Genomic DNA, 25,155 nt, shown 5'->3' on the forward strand with positions numbered 1-25,155 from the left:
ATTTCCACTGTAGAGAGCTAGTTTATACTAATCAGTAATTATATAAAGTATTGTGTCAACGAGGTAGTAATTATATAAACTTATAAAGTATTGTGTCAACGAGGTACAGTTTCAGTTTTACTTCAACCTAACTAGTTGCTTGAGGTCCCAATTTTCATATATGCTCTGTTTTTCCAATTAGGCAGGTGATGTTTATTTCTCTGATTTTGGGTTCTCATTATTACTGAGAATAAGCTCTTTATTTTTTTTAATGTTTATAATTATATGTTTTAACTTTCAAAGCTGTCCCAATTTTCATATATGCTCTGTTTTTCCAATTAGGCAGGTGATGTTTATTTCTCTGATTTTGGGTTCTCATTATTACTGAGAATAAGCTCTTTATTTTTTTTAATGTTTATAATTATATGTTTTAACTTTCATGAGCTTTGAATGCATGGAAAGATTGAGAAAAATCCATGCCTGCTTCCACATTTCTGTTCTGTCCTTGTTGTCCCTTGCCATATTACATAACGTGAGCCATATTCCATATTAATTTGATTTTTTGTTGTCTTTCACAGGAGCCACAAATTAAATAGAAGCCAGACTCCAAATCTTAACAGAAGCCACAAATTAAACACAAGTTCAAAGCAACAACAATGCCGAGAGAGCGGGACTTTGCTTGGGCTTATTGTGACAAGATTCCCGGAAAACCCTTGCTCCTTTGTAAATTTTGCAAAAAGGAATGCAGTGGAGGCATTTATAGATTCAAGTTCCACCTTGCAAAAATACCTGGCCATGATATAGGTATTTGCGGCAAAGTTGACGAGAATGTCCAATACCAAGCAGCCTTGGCCCTTGATATGTTAGAGCAGCATAATGCCAAGAAAGCAAAGCAAAATGCTGAAATAGGAAATGTTGGAGTTGATACTTTTTCTGCCACTAGCCCCATGTCACCTCAATCTGTTGAATCCTCAATGCCGTTCCCAAGTTTTCCACACATGCCTCCAAGGCCAAGTCAAACTCAAAGCCATGGCAGTCCTTCAACAGCAACTCCTTCCTTCAACAGTGGAGGTGGAAACATAAACACCTTTTTTGCTCCCCGCACAAAACCCGGTTCCCAACCTACCTTGGATGGCACTGGTTGGAAAAAAAATATCCATAGTCAGGCAAGGAAGGCCATTGCTAACTTTTGGTACTATTCTGACATACCTTTCCACTGTGCCAGAAGTCCTTATTGGCAAGCTATGATTGATGCAATTGCTGCTGCAGGTCCAGGGTTCAAAGCCCCTACATCAGAGAGCCTTAGGACAGATATGTTGTTAGAGAGTGTTGAAGATGTCATGCTTGTGCTAGCTGAGTTTCGTTCATCATGGGTAGAAACAGGGTGCACCATCATGAGTGATGGATGGACAGATCAGAGGAATAGAACTTTAATAAATTTCCTTGTATCTTGTCTCGCAAGCACAATGTTTCTCAAGTCAGTGGATGCTTCAGATAAGGTTAAGACTGCCCAACTTATCTGTGAAATGATGGAGGAAGTCGTTCAAGAAGTGGGAGAAGAAAATTTTGTACAAATTGTCACCGATAATGCAGCGAATTATATGGCTGCTGGTAGACTTTTTGAGATGAGGCACCCCACTATTTTTTGGACCTCTTGTGCTGCCCATTGCATAGATTTAATGCTTGAGGACATTGGTAAGCTTCATTGGATACATGAGGTTGTGGAGAAGGCAAAATCCATAACCAAATACCTATACAACCACACTATTGTCCTAAACACTATGAGAATATACACTGAAGGTAAAGAAATTGTTCGACCTGCAGTCACTAGATTTGCAACAAATTTCATATCTTTGCAATCTGTGGTTGAGCAAAAGATAAATCTGAAGAGGATGTTCTTGGGACCTGAGTGGATGGGATCTAAACATTCCAAGACCCCTGAAGGCATCGAAATTGCTGCACTTGTGTTTAATGATGGCTTCTGGAAAGATGCTGAAGAGATTATTGCTGTGACGGAGTCCCTTGTTAGAGTTCTCAGGTACTTTTAGTCTTTTAACTTTTTCATTTTTTAAATTTCATTTCAAGCTTCTTTTTATTTACAATGTTTCATATTTCTTTAAATTTGAATGCTTGAACTTTCAGGATGGTTGATGGTGACAAACCCGCTATGGGTTACATTTATGAGGCGATGGATCTCGCAAAGGAGGCCATCAAAAGAAGATATGGGGATGATGAGACAAAGTATATGCCTCTTTGGGACATTATAGATGCACGTTGGGATAGGCAATTGCATTCCCCCTTACATGCTGCTGGGTACTTCTTAAACCCACAATATTTTTATGATAAGAGCAAATTTAATGAGGATGGGGAGGTTGGCAGAGGACTTATGACATGCTTGGAAAGGTGCTTCCCTGATCCAGAACAACAAAGTCGTGTCTTTTCCCAACTACAAGATTATAGGGCACCATCTAAATTGTTTGCCTATACCAGTGCTATAAGACAAAGGTCAAAGATGTTGCCAGGTACCCAGCTTGAAGGCTTCATCAATTCATTAAATTTGTTTAAACTTTATTTTGTATGTTAAATGTTTTATTAAATTTTCTTTTCTTTTTAAGTTTTTACTATTTACTAATTTGGTACTTCTAGTCTTCTACTCACAAACCCTTACCACTTGCTAGGTCTTTGGTGGAAAAACTTTGGTAGTGATACGCCAGATTTGAAGAGATTTGCCATTCGAATCTTAAACCAAGCATGCAGTGCTTCAGGTTGTGAACGCAACTGGAGCATGTTTGAGAAAATACATTCTAAGAAGCGCAACCGATTGACACAAAAGCGCTTGAATGACCTTGTATTTGTCCATTACAATCTATGACTTCGCAACAAACAAATACAAGGTGAGATTCGAGAGCTTGAATTTGAAGGTTTCATAATCTAGTTCGTACTTTAAAAGTTTAAAGTTCAAACTTCAAAGTGAAATTTTAATTCACATTTCAATGTCTCATGATAATGACAGGTATTGATCATTCACCAATCGACCTTGAAGAGTTAGATTTGCAAGCTACAAATGCGGCAGAATGGGTTCAATTAGATGAGCCTCCTCTTTTCAGCCTTCATGACTTGGAGAACTTTGAGAGTCAAGCAAGCGAAGGAGTGGGAGGAATCGCTTCTAGTTCTCACTTTTAAGAGTCTTAGACTCTTAGTTGCTGATTTTTTTTCTGATTAGTATGCAGTTTTTAACTTTTTTGTAAACTTTTAGAAGCATATGCTTCTAAGGACTCAAGATTCAGTGCTTTGGATCATGTGTGGACTCATAACATATATGAGATACTTATTTATTCATGATATTTTGGACATCTATTGATATTATGCATTGTTTGGACATACCTTTACCCAATATTAATGAAAAATGGTTTTTTTAATTCAATATATGTGTATATTTTTATTTAATGAATTTGCCGATTTTTTCCCGATCCGATTAAAACTCTTCGCTCTTTTGCCTCGCCGATTTATTGCCGATTCCGAGTCTGGTAACATTGATCTACAGCTTACAATTATACAAAATAATTTAGCAAAGGAAATAAAAGTAAAACTTACACATTAAATTTAAACTCATTAGAGTTAATGTTGGATCTCATGCTTCAAGATTTATCACTAAGCTTCCAAAACAGCACTCGTACATCATAATTGTCTCACATATTTCTCCATATGTGTAGATATGAAGGCAATAATCCCTTTGTTCATTCTCACTTGCTTTTTAGAGGCATCCACTAAAATATTAGTAAACCTGGTGGGCCTACCCAATAATATAATAAAGTATTACATACTGACATAACTAACCTCCTAAAATACTCCCATGAGACCACATGACATGATCACTATAGGGTAATAATGGCTCAAACAAGTGCCCAAAGGTGCCTTTAAGGCTTATGTACAATTGTATCACATAAGTTGTCATTGGGCAATATTACACATCATAACATTACCTCTTAATATTGACTAGGTCACTATAAAAATACATCAAGAAGTATCAAGAGGATGATGAGTGTCATGAATATAATTATATTAAATAATATAATTAAATAATTCATAATTAAATAAAAACTAGTATAATGAAAGGACATGTCTCAAAGGACATGACTATTAATCAAATGGCACTTAGCCTAGGTATATATACAGAACCCTTATTTGTAAATCATACAATTTTTTTTTTCTCTCATACATTATTTAATATATTATTAATTCCTAAATGGATTTCTTTACTTTTTTCCAAATTTTGGATACTTTATTGCTAAGTCATATCATATATGGTTATCACATTTGGTATCAAAGTTTCTTTTTTGATCCTGGTGATTGGCCATACAAGCTGTAGCTACGCTAAAATTTCAGAGTTTCTCTGCTTTGTTGGGTCATCAATCATTTAAAAATTTTGTTAAAGAAAAAAAGACTTCGCTACAAGTTTGAAGGTAAAATCAAATTGGTCCACACTCTTTGCCATTCCATTGAATAAGTTGTTCAAAACAAATTTGTACAATTCCTAGAAATCCGTACAACCATATATCCACCAATTGCAGACCATACTGATTTGCGGTTGTCGTATAGGAGCGTCCGTACCATTGTACAACCACACAGTTAAAATCAAAATTCCAATTGAAGAAAAAAATTTGAATTTCCATTGCTATATGTACATAGCCATATAACCACCACTGCCATTTGTACACCAACCATTCCCAAAATCTGTACAATAATTGTTGCCATCTGTACAAATCTGCGAGACTGTATAACTGCTCGCTACAATAGTCGCCATTTAAAAAAAATTCAATGTTTTGTACTGCTCCGTTTGTACATCTATTATGAAATTTTGTAATATTGTGCAATCCGTAGGGATTTATAGCAGTGCAATCAATTCATTGTCCATATTAGACACTATTGTTCATACATCTGTGTCCCTATAACAGAGCAGTCATAGTTATAAATTCGTACTATTCAATGTACTCCTATTGGTCCCACTGTTGTTTGTATGTTAAAAAATTTGAAATGCCTTCGAAAAGAATACTAGTTACAAGGCAATAGGAGTATTTGCACTGGTCTAAGCAAATGTTACAATTAGAAATTATCGCATTAAAAAAAATTCTGCATCCAAGCTTGTATACAAATCACATCATAACATTCATAAACCCAAGTCAAGATAAGGGACATATTCACGGAATAAAGTTTTCAAAAAGTATATTAAGTGAAAGTAGAATTTACCGCTTGATAAAGTCAAAGAACTCATAAAATTTCAGAATGTTTATTAAGTGAAAATAAAATTCACCCTTCAATAAAAGCAAAGTAATTGTAATGGGCCCTCAAGAATTATTAAGAAAAAATTCTAAGTTCAAAGAAAAACTTTATTTAATTCAATTTAAGGAATGATATCAAGGTCCTTGGTTAAAAAAGGTATTAAAAAAGGATCCAATGTATTTAATTGTTTAAATACATAAGTTATTTTTTTCGAAAATAAAGGAAGGAAGATTTGCTCATAAAGGTTGACTAGTTGCATGGTTTGGATTATTTTACTTACATAGTATCCAAAGAAAAGAGATTAATATCATTATCAGCGTGAATGACAAGGAAAATTATATAATATCAATTTGACAAATCAATCATCCATTCCAAAACCAAATATAGGTGAGAAAAATATATTTTTTGCAATTTTTTTGTTTGCTTGTTTTTTTGTTTGTTTTTGTTTTAATGAAATTAAGGGCTTGCAAGTGACAATTGATGATTGTGAATGTGTATTTCAATTCAATGTTACAACCATGTTTAAAGAAGAGATCAAAATAATTCTCAGTTTACCATGGTTTGGAACACTAGGATCCTTTATATCGAACACATGGAAAAAGTTTTTTGACTTTCATTAATAATAAGAAGGTGACACTTCAAGACATTACAGTGAAGTTAGATTCGATAATACCTTCATCAAAAGACTTGAAAGATATATTGAAGGTGATCATTCAAGAAATTCGAAAGTCAATATCAAATATGCAAAAAGAATTCAATGTAGTTATTATAGATAAAAACGAGGAAATTTCTCACTTAAAAGATCACAATCATAAATTACTTGCACATGTTAAGAAGTCCAAGGCTACGAAACATGGTTATCAAAGATTAGAACAAGAAAAAGAAGATGTTGGGAAAGAGTTTTAGAAGACCTTATCATCCAAAGATGAAGAAAAGTCTCACATGAGGAGCCTTAATCAAACGTCGATGAAAGAAATTAGAATATTAAAAGGTAAAGTTGGTGATTCAGAAGCTGAAGAGCTTTCACGTCTTAGAAACCATAATCAAAATCTACTTACGGAAATTAAGAAACTTAAGAATGATAAGCAATCATTGGAAAACAGAATAAAACAACTGAAGTCTTCAGGGTAAAAGGTCCAAACTGCATAAAAGAAAACAAATACAAATTCCATCAATATTCACAACTCAAAAATATGTCATTCTAGTGGAAGTAAAAACAGACTTAGATGTTGGAGTACATACAATGGGAATTTCAAGTGAATTTCCAACAATTAACCCATCAACATTAGTATGTGAAAAAGATCATATACCAAAAATAAGCCAAGAATATGCTACAAGCACGATAAAGGAAAATAATATTATAAAATTTTCTTGTCGACATCCTCATCATAAAAACTATAGAAATTACGCTGTAGATTTGCAACTGCTCATGAAGTTTTAATCAAAATCACAAGACACAAACCAACACCACTGTTCTGCGGACATTAATTCAGAATTTAGAACAAAAAGAATTCAATGAAGTTATTATAGATAAAAACAAGGAAATTTCTCACTTAAAAGATCACAATCATAAATTACTTGCACATGTTAAGAAGTCCAAGGCTACGAAACAGGGTTATCAAAGATTAGAACAAGAAAAAGAAGATGTTGAGAAAGAGTTTTAGAAGACCTTATCGTCCAAAGATGAAGAAAAGTCTCACATGAGGAGCCTTAATCAAACGTCGATGAAAGAAATTAGAATATTAAAAGGTAAAGTTGGTGATTCAGAAGCTGAAGAGCTTTCACATCTTAGAAACCATAATCAAAATCTACTTACGGAAATTAAGAAACTTAAGAATGATAAGCAATCATTGGAAAACAGAATAAAACCACTGAAGTCTTCAGGTTAAAAGGTCCAAACTGCATAAAAGAGAACAAATACAAATTCCATCAATATCACAACTCAAAAATATGTCATTCTAGTGGAAGTAAAAATAGACTTAGATGTTGGAGTACATGCACGGGGAATTTCAAGTGAATATCCAACAATTAACCCAAAAACATCAGTATGTGAAAAAGATCATATACCAAAAATAAGCCAAGAATATGCTACAAGCACGATAAAGTGAAATAATATTATAAAATTTTCTTGTCGACATCCTCATCATAAAAACTGTAGAAGTAAGGCTGTAGATTTGCAACTGCTCATGAAGTTTTAATCAAAATCACAAGACACAAACCTACACCACTGTTCTGCGGACATTAATTCACAATTTAGAACAAAAATCTCAGACATGCAAGAAGAATAATACACATGCAACAAGTATTTTTATATGGTGAAAGCAATATGCTAAAACTCCCAATGCTTGCTTGCATTAATCAAATGAATAGAGATGTATTACAATTGCTTTGCTCAACTGAGCTCACACTGCAAGTGCACAACTTATATCTCTGCTCACTGAAGGCCTCTGACCCACACTTAGTCAATTTTTGCCTCAGCGTGAGCTCTTATTTCCTTGCACTATTCCTTGAGGAATTAGCCCCTATTATTTAAGAAATTACTTCAATGGAATTACGCAATTACTTTACGCTGATCATCTCATTGCATGCAACACCTATACACTCAAGACTAGTCTACAACTGATGTTACAATGCCTTGGAATCTCCACCTCAATAGGGTAACTCGAATTCTCTGCATGCACTAGCTATTTTGGGCTGATTGATCAATTAACTAGATGATCACCGAGTTTGATTGAAGTCCCACTGCTTAACTGACCTTCCACTAGTTCTTCCAAAAGTTGGAACTAGTTTAACTGTAAACAACCTGAGATAACTGACCTTGATTTCTATAAATTAGCAATCACAAATGTAGACCTGAACTTTAACTCCTCCAACTCGAATTTACCAAGTAAACTTGGTGACACAAGCCATGTGACACAAGTTAACATCATCCAAGCTGTATGTTGATGTGGAAATTCAAATCTTCTCAATTTAATCAAGGAAAAATCAAATTGGGAATTTCTTGCTGCATTTTTCAACAAAAGCATATGCTTTAATCGGTTAGTGAATCGACATCATTTAGAATGGAAACAACTAACTTATGTTTTGAAAAATATTGATGTTAGCAAAATTAAGACTCATGATAACAATTTATCTTGGGAAGCCTATAAGTGCAACGTTCCTTAGAGGATTCAATTTGGATGGGTTAGATCATTTTTTAGTTTGACAATTTTGCTCAACATTCAAAGGTTCATATTGTCTTGTATCATTGAAGATGACACCTCCAAGAATTGGGAAAGATGTGAAGAAGAAAACCTTAGAACACTAAAAAAGATATCAAGTCTTTTCATCAATATGCTTTGACAACAATCGTTTATGAGGGAAATGCAATATCATGAACATAAATATATTAAATAATATAATTAAATAACTCATAATTAAATAATAATTAGTATAATGAAAGGACATGGCTATTAATGAAAGGGCACTCCGCTTAGGTATATATATGGAGCCCTCATTTGTAAATCATATCTTTTTTTTCTCAAATATGTTATTTAATATATTATTATTCCTAAATGGATTTGTTTATTATTTTCCAAATATTTTGGATACTTTATTGGTGAGCCATATCTGTATATCACAACGAGTAAGTTGACACTACCTCATGTTCCCTCTTATTGTCAACTTCCTTCGCCTTAAGCATATATCCCAACTTCACGAACTAAACTTTGCCTCTGTCAAACATATAGTAAAGATATTTGTTGTTTGCTCTTCACTTCTACAAAATGGCAACTAAAAAATGGCATTCAGCACAAGACTTTTATAGTATTGAACATCTAGCTCCACATGCTTAGTTGTCCCATTAAAAATTGGACTTTTTGCTAAGTCAACTGCACTGTGGTTGTCACATCTAATTTTTGTAACCATCCTTTGAACAATTCCAAGTTCATACAACACGTTCCCGACCCACACTGCTTCCTTTCGAATGCCCTTTGCTCTTTGATATTCATATTCACAAGATAGAGAGGTTGCATTTTGCTTAATACATGACCAAGTCATTGGACTTGTACCCAGTGGAGACATATAACTTGCTATAGAGTTTGTGTCATTAGGATCACCAAGAAATGAAGCTTCTCCACCATGAAAATATTGATTCATATAATCCATTGTATATTTGATATATCTCAAACTTGTCTTAGTTGCCTTCCAATGACTTTCCTTTGGATGTTGCATATGTCTGGCAATTAAATTGACTACAAAGCATACATTTAATCTAGAATATAGCAAACTTCCAACAAATTGTCTATACAAAATGGGATCAGTTCTTGTGAAGGACAATTTGTGGATAACTTCATGCCAGGCGGATAGAGAATAAGGTGTGTTACCGCTCAAACTAGTAGGGGTCCTAGAGGGACACTTGCTAGGTCAAGAGCAACAATGAAGCTAAAGCCCACTATCACCACAGCTGAAGCTTCCTACTCTTTACGGACTTTCAGCAATGGGAGGAGACCCAATATATATAGAGAATCACTTATGAAGGATAGATCAATTAAGATGGACGTGAAGTGATTGTTGAAATTTGGTACCGGAGGACAGGTGGTTCCCTTAGGGTTTGATCTTTGGCCTAGGGAAAAGTGTCCAAAAGAATTTAATTTTTCTCCTAAAGTGACTTTATAATTTTATAAAGTTAAATCTAATTTAAAAGTGACTTTAAGTGATAAAGTTACTAAGTCTAATTTTAAAGTGACTTTTATAAAGTCAATGAAAAATTAGAAAGGAAAAGTGACTTTGGAAATAAATGACTAAGTGGGTCTTTATTAAAGTGGGGTGAATTAAAAAATAAAAAGTGAGATTTAAATGAGCATTTAATCTCAGCCATTGATCTAAATCTATTTCAGCCATTGGATTTAGAGATCACCCAAAAGTCATTTGGAATTATATTAAGGGAGGAAAAGGAGGAAAAGATCACATTCGATTCAATTCTTTCATGAGCAGATTGGGAGAAGGAGAGCAAGAGAGCAAGAGAGATTTCTGAGCAGGGAGGAGAAGGAGACAACAGCTTGGCACACATTCCAAGGCAGCAGTTGAGCAGATTTGTACAGCTGATTCAGCACACAGTGAAAGGCAGATTTTGGCACGATTTTCGAGGAGAGGTTTGCACAAAAATCGAGGAGCAGTTTGCTGGTTTTTCTGCACGCAAAACGAGGGCCATATAGCAGCATTTAACGCTGAAAGTGGGCACGAATTTAACTATATGGGAGAAATAAGGAGAAACTGAAAACCGGGGTGGGAAAACAGAAATTTCTACAGTGATCTCGGTGACCCTTTCCTAGGAGCGACTCAAGAGTGGGATGTGCTTGCTTTTTAAGCAAGGTGCAAGGTTCTCTAGGATGGGGGAATGTGACTTGTAAAGGAGCTTCCTAAACCCTAAAATCCTTTTGGAACTTGGTTTCCCAAGTGGCTTTTGAAGAGTTGACTTTGATAAGATATGGGACCACACAGGACCAAATGGACACAAGTTAGGTCACAGGGAGGGAGTTTAGCAACCAATGACGATTTTGACCTAAACTAAGAAAAGAAGGGGATCAAAGAAAGAATCTTTACTTAAAGGTGTTGAAATGATCCCTGTGAGGTACTAGCCTAGGGAAACCTAGAGCAAAATATGGTCTCAAGGCTAGGGCTTGGGATATCTCACAATCCCACTGTCGGAATCTCCTCAAATTTGGAGGGGACCTAGGAGACACACCAGTGCAGGAGAAGCCAAGAGATTGAAGTTTTTCTATGGGTGGTTTGTTGGGAAAGTGATGCCCTAGGAGGCCTAATGTGGCTAGACCTAGAATAAAGAAGAAGAGGTGAAGAAAATGGTTCTTTAAAATGACCACCTGATGGTAGACTATTGCCTAATCCTTTGGAGAGATTTGGAGTCAAGAAGAATATGAGAATGGACTTTGTTTCTAGGTCAATGAGGCTTCAAGGACAACTTCATTTGTCATCAAGAAAAAGGAGAGTGACCTTGAAAGCTTTTACAGTTCCTTTTGCAAGGTAAGATGGCTTGTTATTCCTAGGAGAATACATTCAACATACATGGCCCATACATAGAGAGATGCTACATAGAAACATAATTCCACAATTTCACAGTAAATGCATGCAACAATTAGCCCTAGTATAGCGAAACTCTCATCATCAATGTATGTGACAAAGTAAAAGAAGAAATGCCATTAATTTTGTACTTACATGTAAGAGAATATATCCAATCATCAATAAACTTGCCAATCAAGAAGCTCTAAGATAAGAAAAGATAATCCAAACATCAAAATTCATCCATGCTCCAAAATTTCGTCCACCAAGAAGGAATAGCAAAAATCTCTAGAGACATACAAGTCCAAACCAAGTGATGATGCTAAAATGAATCCTCATTACTTCTATTTATACACTTCTAATGAGTTCGATTTAGTTACTTGGGCCTACATTAACCCCTAGAATAAAATAATGTGAAAAACCATGGACAACAGGTGGGCACTTCATTGTGGGCGTTGGCATGTGCTAGTGTCTCCAAGCTCCAAACAGGGTTAACTAAGTATCCTATTAGGTGGGTTCTACTTCTAAAAGGGATAGTATGTCCAAGGTACATCCTTTAAAGGGTGGTGGCATTTGATAAGGAGATAAATGGAGTAGGGAATGAAAGGGGCAACCCTGGGCCACATGCTGTGGTACAAGGGTAGCCAATAGAAGGGAAGCCCACACTTGGGTATATAATTTATAGGAGGGAGCAATCGTGGTACATGAGGTGCCTCGACCTTGATTTTTCCACCCTTCTTTATATAGCTTTTGCTTTTTAGATTTTTTTAATTAATTGTTCGGGGATCAAGGGATAAGAGCATGAAGTATAAGATATAGCAGTGCTTGAACCGCCCTTTAAGGTAGGGCGGTTCATTGCCTACCAGGGGTTGGGACAATAATGGGTTCCTGGATGAAAAAGGAGGCTCATCTAGGGCCTATAGGAACCAGGGTGATGGCCATGATGATGGGGTAGAGCTCATGTATTGGATTTTGCCCATGTGCTAAATGTGTTTGTCCCGACCATCTTTTGCATTTTGTGGTACATCTTCCTATTGAATGTGGCCAATTATGTTTTTATTTTTCTTTTCAGATGCATCAACCTTTGGGGCATCAATTCAGGCCCGACTCAAAGTGTGGGCAAGCGGGAAGGGGAAGGCTAACCCTATGTGGACCCTGTGGAGGGAATATGGACCCATGTGGGATAAATGATGAATGGGGTTATAATGAGTGGGAGGGGAGTGATATATGTGGATGAGGGAGCGAAACCACACAACCAAAATCATGGTTTCCCATGTAGTACCCTCCCTAAAGTCCAAAGGTTAGTAAAAGAGATCCCACGAGACTAGGGTCCAAGGTTAACATCCAAAAAGAGGTCTAGGGGATAAGAGCACAGACCTAGCCCACTCTTTGTCCCAAATCCTCCCATTAATCCATGCCTAGAAGTGTCCATGAGAAGCAAACTACAATACTCAATTACCAAATGAAAAGGCATACCTTTGGGTTCAAGAGGCCCACCTTCAAACATACGATCATAATAGATGGGTGAGGGACCACATGGCCGACTCAGGTGGCGGAGAAATGGCACAACGAGCTTGTTGGTCGCTGCAAGGGGCTACTGGATTTCGGTTGAGGACCATCTTGGAGGAATTTTTTTCATAGGGATATCACCCACAAAATGGTGGGTAACATTTGGCTCCCATTGGGACATGATCTCTTGAAGAAGTGGATGAAGCTACTCGAACGGGGAGTCACAAGAACTCCACCAATCTCTTGGTTACTGTAACCCTTTTACATGCACATATAATATATGAGAAAACATGGGGCACTATGCTTTCACGATGTCTCATGATCACACATGCTTGGATTAGACCCATAAAATCGATTCGTAGAAGTAAATTTTCAAATGCAATTTTTGAAAATCTAAATGCAGCTAATCTACCATGAGAAATGTCATATGACATTAGTTCTATTGCAAACTCAACATGCAATGCATCATACTCTACCATGCATATGATACAATATCAAGTGGCCTCGGGGTAATACTCCTTTAGGAGTTGTCTGTTTACAGGGAGGGGAACAGACTCTCCATCGGGGGTCTCTAAGTGGTATGAGTTTATTCCTGCCATATCAATTATCCTGAATGGACCTATCCATAGGTTGTCCCACTTCTTGTGCATGCCGGGCTTCTCTCTTCTTTTGTCCCATAAGAGTACAAGATCACCGGGTTTGAAGGCTTTGCGCTGGGTGTGTTTAAAAGCAACTTTCATTTTATCATGACTATGACCAATTTGGTCAAAAGCTTTCCTTCTATTCTCATCATTCTCAATTATTTGATCAATACAGGATTTTATAACATTTTGTTGATTAGGGAAAGATTTTAGACACTCAAGGATGGGCAACTGCGTTTGGATAGGTAGTTTGGCCTCAGAACCATATACTAATTGGAATTGGCTAAATCCAGAGGATGCCTTTACAGTGGTTTGGTTAGCCCATAGGGCATACTTGATCTTGCTATCCCAATCCTTCTTATTATTGTTGATAGTTCTTTTGATAATTTTTATGAGGTTTTTGTTGCTTGACTCAACTTGTCTGTTTCCTTGAGGATAATAGTTAGAAGAATGTGATAGGATTATGCCATATTTGTTAGACAAGGATGTTAGAGCCATGGAGTCAAAAGCTTTAGCATTATCAGTGACAATCCTTGCGGGAACATCGAACCTGGTAATAATTTTATACTCGAGGAAATCCATAACCACCTAGTCAGTTGCTTTCTTGGTTGGTATTGCTTCAACCCATTTGGTGAAATAATCAGTTGCCGTGAGGATCCATCTATACCCATTGTTTGAATTATCTTTGAATTCATCGATAAAGTCCAAACCCCACTGTTGGAAAGGTGCATCAATGGTAACATTTTTCAATGACATAGCCGCAAGGTGTTAGTTTGATGTGTTCTAGCCACAAAATTTGGTGGAGGCTAGAATACATGTATTCTCTGAAACCCAGAAATCGTTTCCTAAGTCTAAAGTTTAAACTTAGGAAATATGATTAATTAAAGGGTATTAATTAAGTTATGGTGATAATCTTCTAGAAGAAGAATTGGATCAAGTTCTAGTTAATCTTAGCCATCGATTAAGTTTTAATCGTGATCGTTGATGTCTCAATGAGAGATTATAAGAAGAAGCTCGATGGGGCTTGGAGAATACACACACCAACAATTTAATTTTACTGGTAGATCGATTTCTTGATTAGTAGTACTGAGTTGTCGAAGAGAGAGCTAGTGAGCTCGAAGCAGTGAGAGAGGGGCAGGGATATTAAGGCCGGAGGAAGTTTTTCCAGTTTCGGTGAGTGCATTGCAGAGAGGTAGTAAGTTCCATAGAGAGGCAGCGTAGAGCCACGCAGTGCTTCAAAGGGGATTTTGTGTTGCTGGGGAGAAGCAGTGACTTAGTGCCAGAAGCCGGAGAGAGAGTCTGGAGGCCAGGAGGTTTCGTGTTCTAGACAACAATTGATTAGATAGCGAGAGGGAAGTAGTTCCAAGTTGTGGGATGCAGTATTGTGTAGGCTGGTGTAGAGGCAGCGAAGAGCAGCTCAACTTGAGCCAAGATCAGTGTCAAATCACCAATGGGAGTGAGATTTTTCTCACTAGATTTATTATCAGTCATTTCTCTGTATGGATTGCTAGATTTGAGCATCCATAGTCTTGTACTCAGATTTACTACTGCATAATATTAAAACCCTCAATTGCTGCACCGGTTTTCCTGAGTTGGGTATTTTTGGGGATTTAGTTAAAAAATAACTGTGTATTTGTATGTGTGTGTGCATTTATTCTTCCAACATTTTTAGTTCTTCCACAATATTTATTTTGTGAAGGTTGATGTGTATTTTTTTCAATATTTGCCATAGCACACAACAAATAATTTGTTTAATTAAATTAACAAATAGAAGAAATAACATTAGTTGTTGCAATAAGATTTGGGTCACAGAATTTTCACATGGTACCAAAACACAACTTGTAAGCCGGAGAGCTCAGTGGCAGAAGGGAAGAGGAATTTCGAAGCTCTGCATAGGCAGCAGTTCGAAACCCTCAAAGGTAGCGTAGTTCTTGGCCAAGAGGGTCAATTTTTGAGGAAAAGTTTATTTCTCTGAGAGAGTCGACAGAGAATAAATTTTCCAAATCAAAGATTACTAGAGGCAGAGGGAGTAGCAACATTTTCCTTGCAGAGTAGATCTTCAGTTGGGACGTAGTTATTTTGCAGTAGTTTGCTGGTTCAGAATAGCATCAGAATGAAGGAAGAGCACACACTGAGGGAATTCTTTCCTCAGGGAACTTCTTGTCCAGAAGTTCGATTTTTCATTGCAGAGCAACAATAGTTGTGAGCAGATTTGGCCACTCTAGCAGGGAGTCTGTAGAGCCAGTCAGTAGCTGCGCAGAGGAGAAGAGGAGGAGTTCGACTTTTGGTAGAGATGGCATTAGCAAGGTTGAGAGGTCAAGATCAATTGGACGGAGCCTCCAACTATGTGATCTGGAACGTAAGAATTTCCTGTTTTCTAGATGAATACAAACTCAAAGCCTACATCGATGCAGTGGTAGCTATCCTCATAGATGCAGATCAGATGAAAACCTACACGAAGTAGATGGCGGAAGCAAAGAGGCCGATTCTCGATGAGGTTCGAGATCACGTGCTGTCCCACATAACCAACAAAGATATTGCCATGGCTCTCAACACACACCCTACATGTGCCAATTTATCCCTCTGGAGGGTTAGGACCCTGTATTGGGAGACCAAACTCAAAATGGAGATAATATGCAATCCTGCATAAGATCCAATGTGCCCACTAGCCTTCAGTACAACAAGTCATTAAAGGAAATCGAGTAAAAGAGCTTACAAACCATGGACAACAGGTGGGCACTTCATAATGGCATGCCCTTCTATCGTGGGCTTTTGTATTTGCTAATGTCTCCAAGCTCCAAATGGTGTTAAATAAGTATCCTATTGGGTGGTTTCTACTTCTAAAGGGGGTAGTATGTCCAAGGTACATCCTTTGAAGGGCGGTGGCGTGTGATAAATAGATAATTGGAGTAGGGAATGAAAGGGGCAACCCTGGGCCATAGGCTGGGGTACAAGGGTAGCTGATAAAAGGGAAGCCCACACTTGGATATATAATGTATAGGAGGGAGAAATTGTGGTACATGAGGTGCCCTGACCTTGATTTTTCCACCCTTCTTTATATACCGTTTGCCTTTTGTGATTTTTTTTTAATTAACTGCTTGAGGCTCAAGGGATAAGAGCATGATGTATAAGATATAACATTGGATACCCCCTTTAAGGTAGGGTGGTTCATTGCCTACCAAGGGTTGGGACAATCATGGGTCCCTGAATGAGAAAGGAGGCTCATCTAGGGCCTGTAAAAACCAGGGTGAAGGCCATGATGATGGGGTAGAGCTCATGTATTGGCTTTTACCCACGTACTAAATGTGTTTGTCCCGACCATCTTTTGCATTTTGTGGTACATATTCTTGTTGAATGTGGTCAATTATACTTTTACTTTTCTTTTCAGCTGCATCAAATTCCAGGGCATCAATCTAGGCCTAATCTAAGTTGTGGGCAAGGGGGAAGGGGAATGCTAACCCTATGTGGACCCAGTGGAGGAATGTGGACCCTGTTAGCGCTTGAAATTTCACCTCAGGCTGAGAAAGGTAAACCTCAAGGCAACATCAAACCACTTAGCCTCGTAGCTAGCCCTACGGGGCAGGAGAGGGCTCTCTCCGGTCTATCTCGATAAAGATCTTCAATTGGTGAGATGACCAATAGGGTAACACTGATTTTAGGCTAGTAAACTGATCAAAAGGGTTGATTTGGGGTTTTTAGGGTTTTTGGTGGCAAATTGAGGAGGTGGAAATTTTGGGTGCGGGGATTGGACACAGTTTCTGCAGGGGGTCTTTGGGGCGAGGTAGGAGACAGTATTGATGCCTTTGATTGAGGTGGATGATTAAGAATGACAGATGAGGAGTTAATGAGAGCAAACAATAACTTTGAATTCTCCTTAAACAGTAGAAAACATTGAAATTAAACAAACTTAAAAGCAGAGCATGACAGTCATGAGTTCTACTTTAACACTTCATTTGCTTAATGTGCAGAAGGAAAAGAAAGGAAATGATTCACATAACACACTTACAAGTACATAGAGAAACACACCATCAATACATGTAACCACAAGAATCCCAAAAAGGACTGCAAAACCCTGGTCTTCCTTAGCCAAAAATTGCAGAGATACAGTGAATAATACAATGATAGCTTCTCCCTCAAGAGTCCAACCATGAAAATGAGCAAGAGAGTACATAATATAGATCATCTAACATCTTTCCCTGCCTCTAGGGGTCGAGCTCACTATCCTAGGAGCTGTTTCAACCACTTTTAAACTAAGCACTGAAAACTAGGCAGTCAAAACAACTTGCCTCTATAAGCTAGGAAACCAATTCATTCATTTAATTTTTACCTATTTCATGAATGAATCTTCTAGAAGAGATACATAAGTGTAAAAGTATCAAAAAATTACATTATTTACATCAAGGAGGATAACAATCCACTCCAAAAAATCAAACATGGTCAAAACTGCGTTTTTCTGAGCTGTACAGTGAAATTTTGAGAAATTTGCCTGATGGGTCGCGCGCCTCTGCCTGACGGGTCGGGCGCATTTGAGGGCACTTTTGGGGCACTTTCAGGTGTCCAAATGGGGCAAGAGTAGGCTTATTGGAAAGGTCTGTGAGTCTACTTTCCAACCCAACTGGAATTTCTGAATTTGGTGGTCATTTGCCCCTCCAAAATTGCAATCTCCCAAGACTGCTTTCTGTGTCTCAAAAATGTGGTAGAAAGTCATTTTTTGCTTGTTTTTTGACTTTCTGGAGGCCCAAAACTTCATAAAATCTCTTGGCAATGGATGAGCATATGTAACTTTTCATGACAAATCTGGAAATGCTGAGTTTTTGCAAAATGGAGTTGCCAAGAGAAAGGGTCGCGCGGGGGGTGAGACCCGTTAATGGACAAAACCTGTAAATTGCCTGAAAAAACCAAAATTGACCGAAAATGTTCAAAATTTCTTGGTATTTGTGCTGTGGCTGAGCTATTTAGTGCCATGCTCCTTCAAGGAAGCCTCGGCCAAGATGTGGAGGGGATCGGGCCTTTTTCTCCGTTTTTGTGCTTTGACCAACCGCCTTTGGAGCACCTTCATCTTTGCCTTGCACACGTGCATCTGTGCCCAATACTGATTCTTCATGTTTCTCAACAATTTCTTATCTTGGTTGGCCTTAGCCAACAGCCTCTCTAAATGAGCATTGAGCCGGATAAGCATAGCCTCTCGCTCAACTGGCACTAAATCACCGGGTCTTCTTCGATTCAAGTTGCGGTCACTATGAATCCTCCACAACTCATCAAGAGTTTGCTCATCCTCCAACTGCTTGTTGCGCTGTTCTAGATATGAGATTGTCCATTGTGCCCCTTCTAATCTCTTCTGCAATGCATCATTTTCAGCGCTAAGGTGCTGAATGATCTCCTTTGACTCTCGGCTAGGAGAACTGACATCAAGATCAATAAGCTCTATATCTGGAACACCTGATGGTCCCTCATCAATCCTGGGCTGCTTCCCCCTCTCTGATACCTGTGCTGCTGAAGAAAGCGAGGCCCCTTCCACCTGATGTAGAGATAACACTCGCTGAGCCAATGAAGAAGGCGAGACCCCTTCCATATGCTGTGGAGAAAGTACTTGCCGAGCTGCTGCAAATAAGGCCCTCTGGCCTCTTTGATAAGTAACCAAAGGTGAGGAGCTGACATGTCTAGTGACGGGGATGTCATGCTGCTGTGATGGTCCTCCCTCCTCGTGAACAACCTCAGGATGTGGCGGCGGTGGTGCTGTGAAAAGCTCACGAGAGATGAACTCCTCCCATGAGATGCCCTGCTGAGCCAACTGATGTAATACTACAAGCTGAATCAAACCATAATGGTAAAGGCTCCTATACCGCTGTGCCGGGCTCTTCCTCTGCATCATGGACACCATCCTCTCAATGTTCTGGCAGAAGAAAACAGGGATGTTCATCATCCGTACCCGTGTGAAGTGCATCAATAGGCGAATATGGTACGAATATACCTGTGAAAATCTGCCCTCACAGGTAAAATAGAGCATGATGAGCCTCATCATGGGAGCATACTCACTCCTGAGAAATCTGAAGGGAAACACACTTGTCAAGTGCCTCATGAGTGCTGGTCTAACGAAAGGCTCAAAATGAACACTGTCCAACACCTTGCGCTTATCCCATACCTCTCCGACATTAGGTATCCCTGTGGCCTGTGCAATCATCTCGGGTGTCAATGTAAAGTCCACCCCGGCAAGGTTGACATGTCCATCATGCAAATGTAAAACAAATAGGCGAGCTAACTCTCTGTGATGCTGAATCCGAGAGATCCTCTCGCAAAACTCATAACAAGACATATACTGGAAACATGAAACTGCCATAGGACAAGCCTGTAAATCTGTCAAAGAAGTGGGCTCCTTTCTCTTATGATGACCACCCTTTCCACCCTTATGAGGCCTCCTCTGTACCTCAAACTCTGAAGTTGATGCCTGGTCATCACTTTGCTCATAGGTTTCGGTTTCTGACATTGTTTAAGGAGCAAAGTGGCCAAAATGTACTGTTGTTTCTGCCTTGCAAAATGCTGATCTATATGCTGTTTCAAGGGGACAAGGAGCACGAGGGGAATGTTAGGGGAGGGATACTTTTAAAGGGAAAATGGGAATAAATATATAAAACAGGGATTTTAGGGAAAAAAACCTTGCAAAATCATTGCATATGCATCATTATATACATTTGCTTACATGGGTATAATGAGAGGTAGGATTAGGGCTTGATTTTTTTTTATTTTTTTAGGGAAGAGGGGTAGGGTTTAGTTTTTCTTTACAAATTTAAAAGGGAAATTTACATAGGAAGACAAGGAAAATGAAATGGGCAATGGGGAAAAATGATTACAAGGGAATACCTTAAAATAGCATAAAACCCTAGGCATATTTTACAATTTTAAACCACAGCCACATAGAGCTTTTTCTCTTGCACAATGAGATCTTTTAAAAATGTATTCATGATGTCTTTAACCATAACAAGCAGCAATTTGTAAGTTGGAGGGCCTACCTTAGGCAATTTGGCGATTTTGTTGGCTCCTTGGATGAATTTGCAGGCGATTTTATAAGGAGGACGCTGACGGGTCGCGCGCCTCACCCAACGGGTCGTGCGTCACTGACGGGTCGCGCCCGTTAGAAATTAACACTGCTGGAAGGTGCTTGACGGGTCGCGCGCCTCTGACGGGTCGCGCGCCTGGTTCAACGGGTCGCGCGCCCTCCCAACTCACAAACTTCACTCAAACTCTCTTGCAATCAGTTGTTCTATCACCTGAATGCATAATGAGGCTTGATAGAGGGAGATTAGGGCTTTTATAGCCTTGTTTGAATTAATTTCATATCATAACCCACTTTATAATGTTTTTTCCATGACACTTTATAAACTTGACTTTTTTGGTTTCCTTTTGTCCTGAAATTGATTGATTTGATGCTTTTCTTTGATAATTTTTGCAGGGATAGCATCTGAGGGATCTTGGCAAGGGAGCCAGGGTTACATGCTGTCCTTTGAAGCCCTTTGAATTTTTACAATTTTTACAAAATTTTGAGAAATAACCTTGGCTTTAAAAACAGGGTTTTTAAATCCAAGGTGAAAATTAACTGTACAAGATAGAATCTTTCGAAGAAACACTTTGAAAATCATCCCTCTGGCTTGCTGGGCACCTATTGACCTTCAGAAACATGACCTTGAAGACAAACTTGACCAAAACCCTAGACCTAGAATTTTGCTCTCAAGACAAGACAAGTAACTTTGAAAAAGTTTAATGACTGAAACAACTTGATCCAGCAGTGCCAAGAGGGGAATAAAGACACCAGCTCCTCCATCAGGGTTATGGCATGCCTAATGGAATGCAATAAGATGACACTGATGAGACACCTACTTATGCAAATGCAAAGAGCTTTGATCGCTGGTGGAGGGCTATTAGACCGACTCTAACAGACCCAAGTGGGATAAATAATGAATGGGGTTATAATGAGTGGGAGGGGAGTGATATATGTGGATGAGGGAGCAGGAACACACAACCAAAATCAGGGATTCCCATATAGTACCATCCCTAAAGCCCAAAGGCCAGTAAAAGAGATCCCACGAGACTAGGGTCCAAGGTTAACATCCAAAAAGAGGTCTAGGGACAAGAGCAAAGACCTAGCCCACTCTTTTCGCCAAATCCCCCCATAAATCCCTGCCCACAAGTGTCCATGATAAGCAAACTACAATACTCAATTACCAAATGACAAGGCATACCTTTGGGTTCGGGAGGCCCACTTTCAAACATACAGTCATAACAAATGGGTGAGGGACCACATGGTCGATTCAGGTGGCAGAGAAATGGCATAATGAGCTAGTTGGTGGCTGCAAGGGGCTGTTGACTGAGTACCATCTTGGAGAAAAATTTTCTCCTAGGGATTTCACCCACAAAATGGTAGGTAACAGGGTGCACTTTTATGATAACTCATTCGTAAGTACATCAGAAATATCTTTTGACTGGGATAGAAAAATGCCATCATCAAGTCACCAAAGTTGCATCCTAAGGCAATTATGAAGTAGACAATATCAATCATATGAAATGTATTCTTCATTTAGCCTTCAAACCTTTTATCATCCCAACATCAATGTCAATAATCACCAAATCATGCACATAAAAAATCACACCTAATATTCCACTCTTTTCCTTATTTATAGGAAAATTTTGATTTGATATACGTCTTTTGAAAATGTCATCATCAAGTCACCAAAGTCGCAACCCAAGTAAATCATGAAGTGGACAAATATTAGTCATATGAAATGGTTTCTTCAAATTAGCCTTCAAAGCTTTTTTTTTTTTAACAAGTTTGGTTAGTTTTTGTATTACAAAAAAAGAAAGGAGCTAAGTCTTGTTACAATCCGGAGGCTGCTGGTTCTCAAGAGAGGCACAAGATGGGAGTGCAGTCCCTGCCTCATCTTTTGAAACCTTGTTTTTAAAATTTTCGAAAATTATGAAAGCATATTGCCTAACAAACTGCCCAAGTAACAAACAGAATCTACAAAGCATAGTAAAATGGTTGCATAAGGTTCACCAAAATTGGTTCACTGACTCTTCTGGCTGCTGTTCTCATTTCTTGTTGTACCTTGAGGAGGTTTCTCCTTGCTGACTTTGATTCAATGACTTGATATAATACACAACTTCCTCCAGGTGCTTGCATTTATCCTTCAGGTCTTCGATTTCAGCGCTTTGGTTGTCAATGTCTCTTTTCTTGTAGACATTAATCATTTTCATCTCAGATCTTAGGTCTTTCAGAGATTGGTTGAAGCAGCCTATCATAAATATATTAGCCTGACAAGTCGGACAACTCGTTCTTTTCAACTTTTTCTAGTGGATTGCAAGACATTTTTCCTTTTTGATTTGTTCTGTCAGCTGTAATGCCTTTGCTTGGAGAATGATCTCTTGGCTTGAGCTGATTTCTTCTTTTATCTCTGCTTCTTTTGGCTTTGTTCTGAACTATTTCTGAAGTCTTCAGGGAGTCCTTGTTAATCCTGTATTGCTGCGTATATTTTGACACCCACTGACAATTATAGAGTGGGGTTGTAAAACAATAGTGAAGAGAGGACTATGATCTCAGGATCAGAGAGGGGGAGGAGGCGCTGGATTCTGATGTTAATGCAGAGAGTATAATGAGGATGGAAGGGATCAGATGAGGTCGGTAAGGGGATCAGATGAGGTCGATAATCATGAAACGAGACAACACTAAAATTGATTTCAATCCTAAAGCCAATGTCAAATTGAAGCAGTTTATGAAAACTGAGTGATAAGACGTTGCTGTTACCTTGGGTCTAAGTTTTGTTGTTGTAGTTATAATTTGACACGCAGTCTGCTCTTGGTTCTCCGGCTATGAGGCTTCGCTGAGCGTGATGCAACTGTTGATTGTTCCGCCTATGCCCTTGAAGATCTCAGCTGCGCTCTTCACTAATACACCTTGTGTTCCTTACAGTGATGCTCTCTAGCTGATTATCCCAGTGCTGAGAAAGCCATTGCTAATACTTCAATTTATAATTATTTGTGTTATGTATATACCTGTTGCTATGGGTTTCCCACATAATTTTTTGTTCATGACTGCACAGGTGTCCACCCGAAGAGAATGGCAATCGATACTTCCTCTGTACTGTTTGTGCCCGATATGACTTTTACCTGCTTTATTTAGAGCTTGAGGACGATTGCTGGCTTGATTTAGATCGTGATGAATCCTTTTTGGAATTGTTTGGATCCTCATCTCTGTGTGAGGAGGATAACACTTGATTGTATGGACTGACAACCGAGAAAGAATCCCCTGCTCCTTGCTGCTTACTTCATTTGCTCTACTTACTGATTTGATGTTATATGTCCTTATGTGATTTTCAAACCAGACCTCAATTGAAAACATATCAAGGGATATTTTCTTCATGGATTTTATTATTTTCTTTCACAATACCAACTTGCCTTTCCACTGCCTTGTTGGCTACTGTCTGCATCCTTGTTTTGGATTCTTAAAACATGCTTATAAGCTATTTTCCCCATGTTTTTTGTATTTATTTTGATTCTCTGACTTATTTTGTTGATCGCTGATCTTTTGAATTTCTTCCCTGTTTCCATAGTTGCTATGATGATTGAAGAATCCTCAATTATTATGGGGTCATTTATCCCCTTTTTATTTAAGATTTTTGTGCCTAGTAGAAGGCGATAGGCTTCTGCCCTGTTATTTGACATCTCTTCTAGGCTCCATTCATAGGTTGATATTTTCTTACCATTCAAATCTAGGATTAGGCCATCTGCTCTTGCTCTGCCTGGGTTGTTTTTTGAGGCTCCATCAAAGAATAATATATACTTCTTTTGTTCTTTGATCCACTAAGCCATTTCCATGTCGTTCAGACGTAATTTCCACTCCCTGTGTTTTGCCATGCCTTTATTTATTTTTTTAAAATTTTCAGATTTGTTTTCTATTAAAGCTTTGCTGAACCAACCTCTTTCTTCTTGTTGTACGATGTTCTGATCCATTCTTTCTGCTCCATTTATACCTATTATTTTCGAGACTTGACTCCAAGTTTGAAATAATAGTCCTGATGCTTGGTTTTTGTCCCTTAAATATGCACTTGTTTCTAGCTAGCCATATTTGCCAGCAGAGAGTAGAGGGAAGACATTTCAATATTCTATTTATTATGGTTTTTTCTTCTTGGTAGTTTTTGACCCAATTTTTGTGGAGATTTGTCAGCTGCGTTGTGGAGCTTATACTTGGATCTAGTGGACTTATCAGTTGCTTCCAGCATTCCCTTGCCATCATGCAATTCATAAACAAGTGCTGAATATTTTCCTCCTCCCTTTGGCACATGACATATTTGGAAGGCCCTTGAAAGCCTTTTTTTTTTTTAAGTTTTCCACTGTGAGAATTTTACCTTTCAGAAGAGACCAAGTGAAGAATTTAATTTTAGGCAAACACTTATTTTTCCAGGCTGCTTTCCAGAGATTCCATTCATCGTGGCTGTTGTAATTTTGGAGATAATTGTAACCTAATTTCACTGTATAATTTCCCTGCTTGGATCCCAAACAAAATCATCTTGATGCTCTTTAGTTATTGGCGCTGCCCCAACTAGTAGAGTTTTCAGATCTTCCCATTGACTTTTCAATCTTGGAGGTAGTGCAGACACTCTCCATTTTGTCCAGATATTCTGCTCCCATTCAGAAATTGAAT

General features: G+C 38.3%; 2 protein-coding genes across 2 annotated transcripts in view; both read left to right on the forward strand.

Annotated features, from left to right (window-relative positions):
- Positions 1-25,155, forward strand: part of LOC149257628 (pyruvate kinase 1, cytosolic-like) — a 266,221-nt gene that overhangs the window by 68,320 nt on the left and 172,746 nt on the right. The gene's annotated exons all lie outside the window — the stretch shown is intronic.
- Positions 1,761-23,729, forward strand: LOC149257629 (uncharacterized). Its single transcript, XM_089433879.1, has 3 exons — positions 1,761-2,017; positions 2,122-2,292; positions 23,555-23,729. Exons 1-3 carry the CDS (start codon positions 1,761-1,763, stop codon positions 23,727-23,729), a joined length of 603 nt encoding a protein of 200 aa, XP_089290005.1.

The sequence above is a fragment of the Pinus tabuliformis genome, chromosome 6, assembly GCF_031772625.1.
Source record: "Pinus tabuliformis cultivar Carrire ecotype Pingquan chromosome 6, CPIR1, whole genome shotgun sequence".
In the NCBI taxonomy this organism is placed as follows: domain Eukaryota; kingdom Viridiplantae; phylum Streptophyta; class Pinopsida; order Pinales; family Pinaceae; genus Pinus; species Pinus tabuliformis.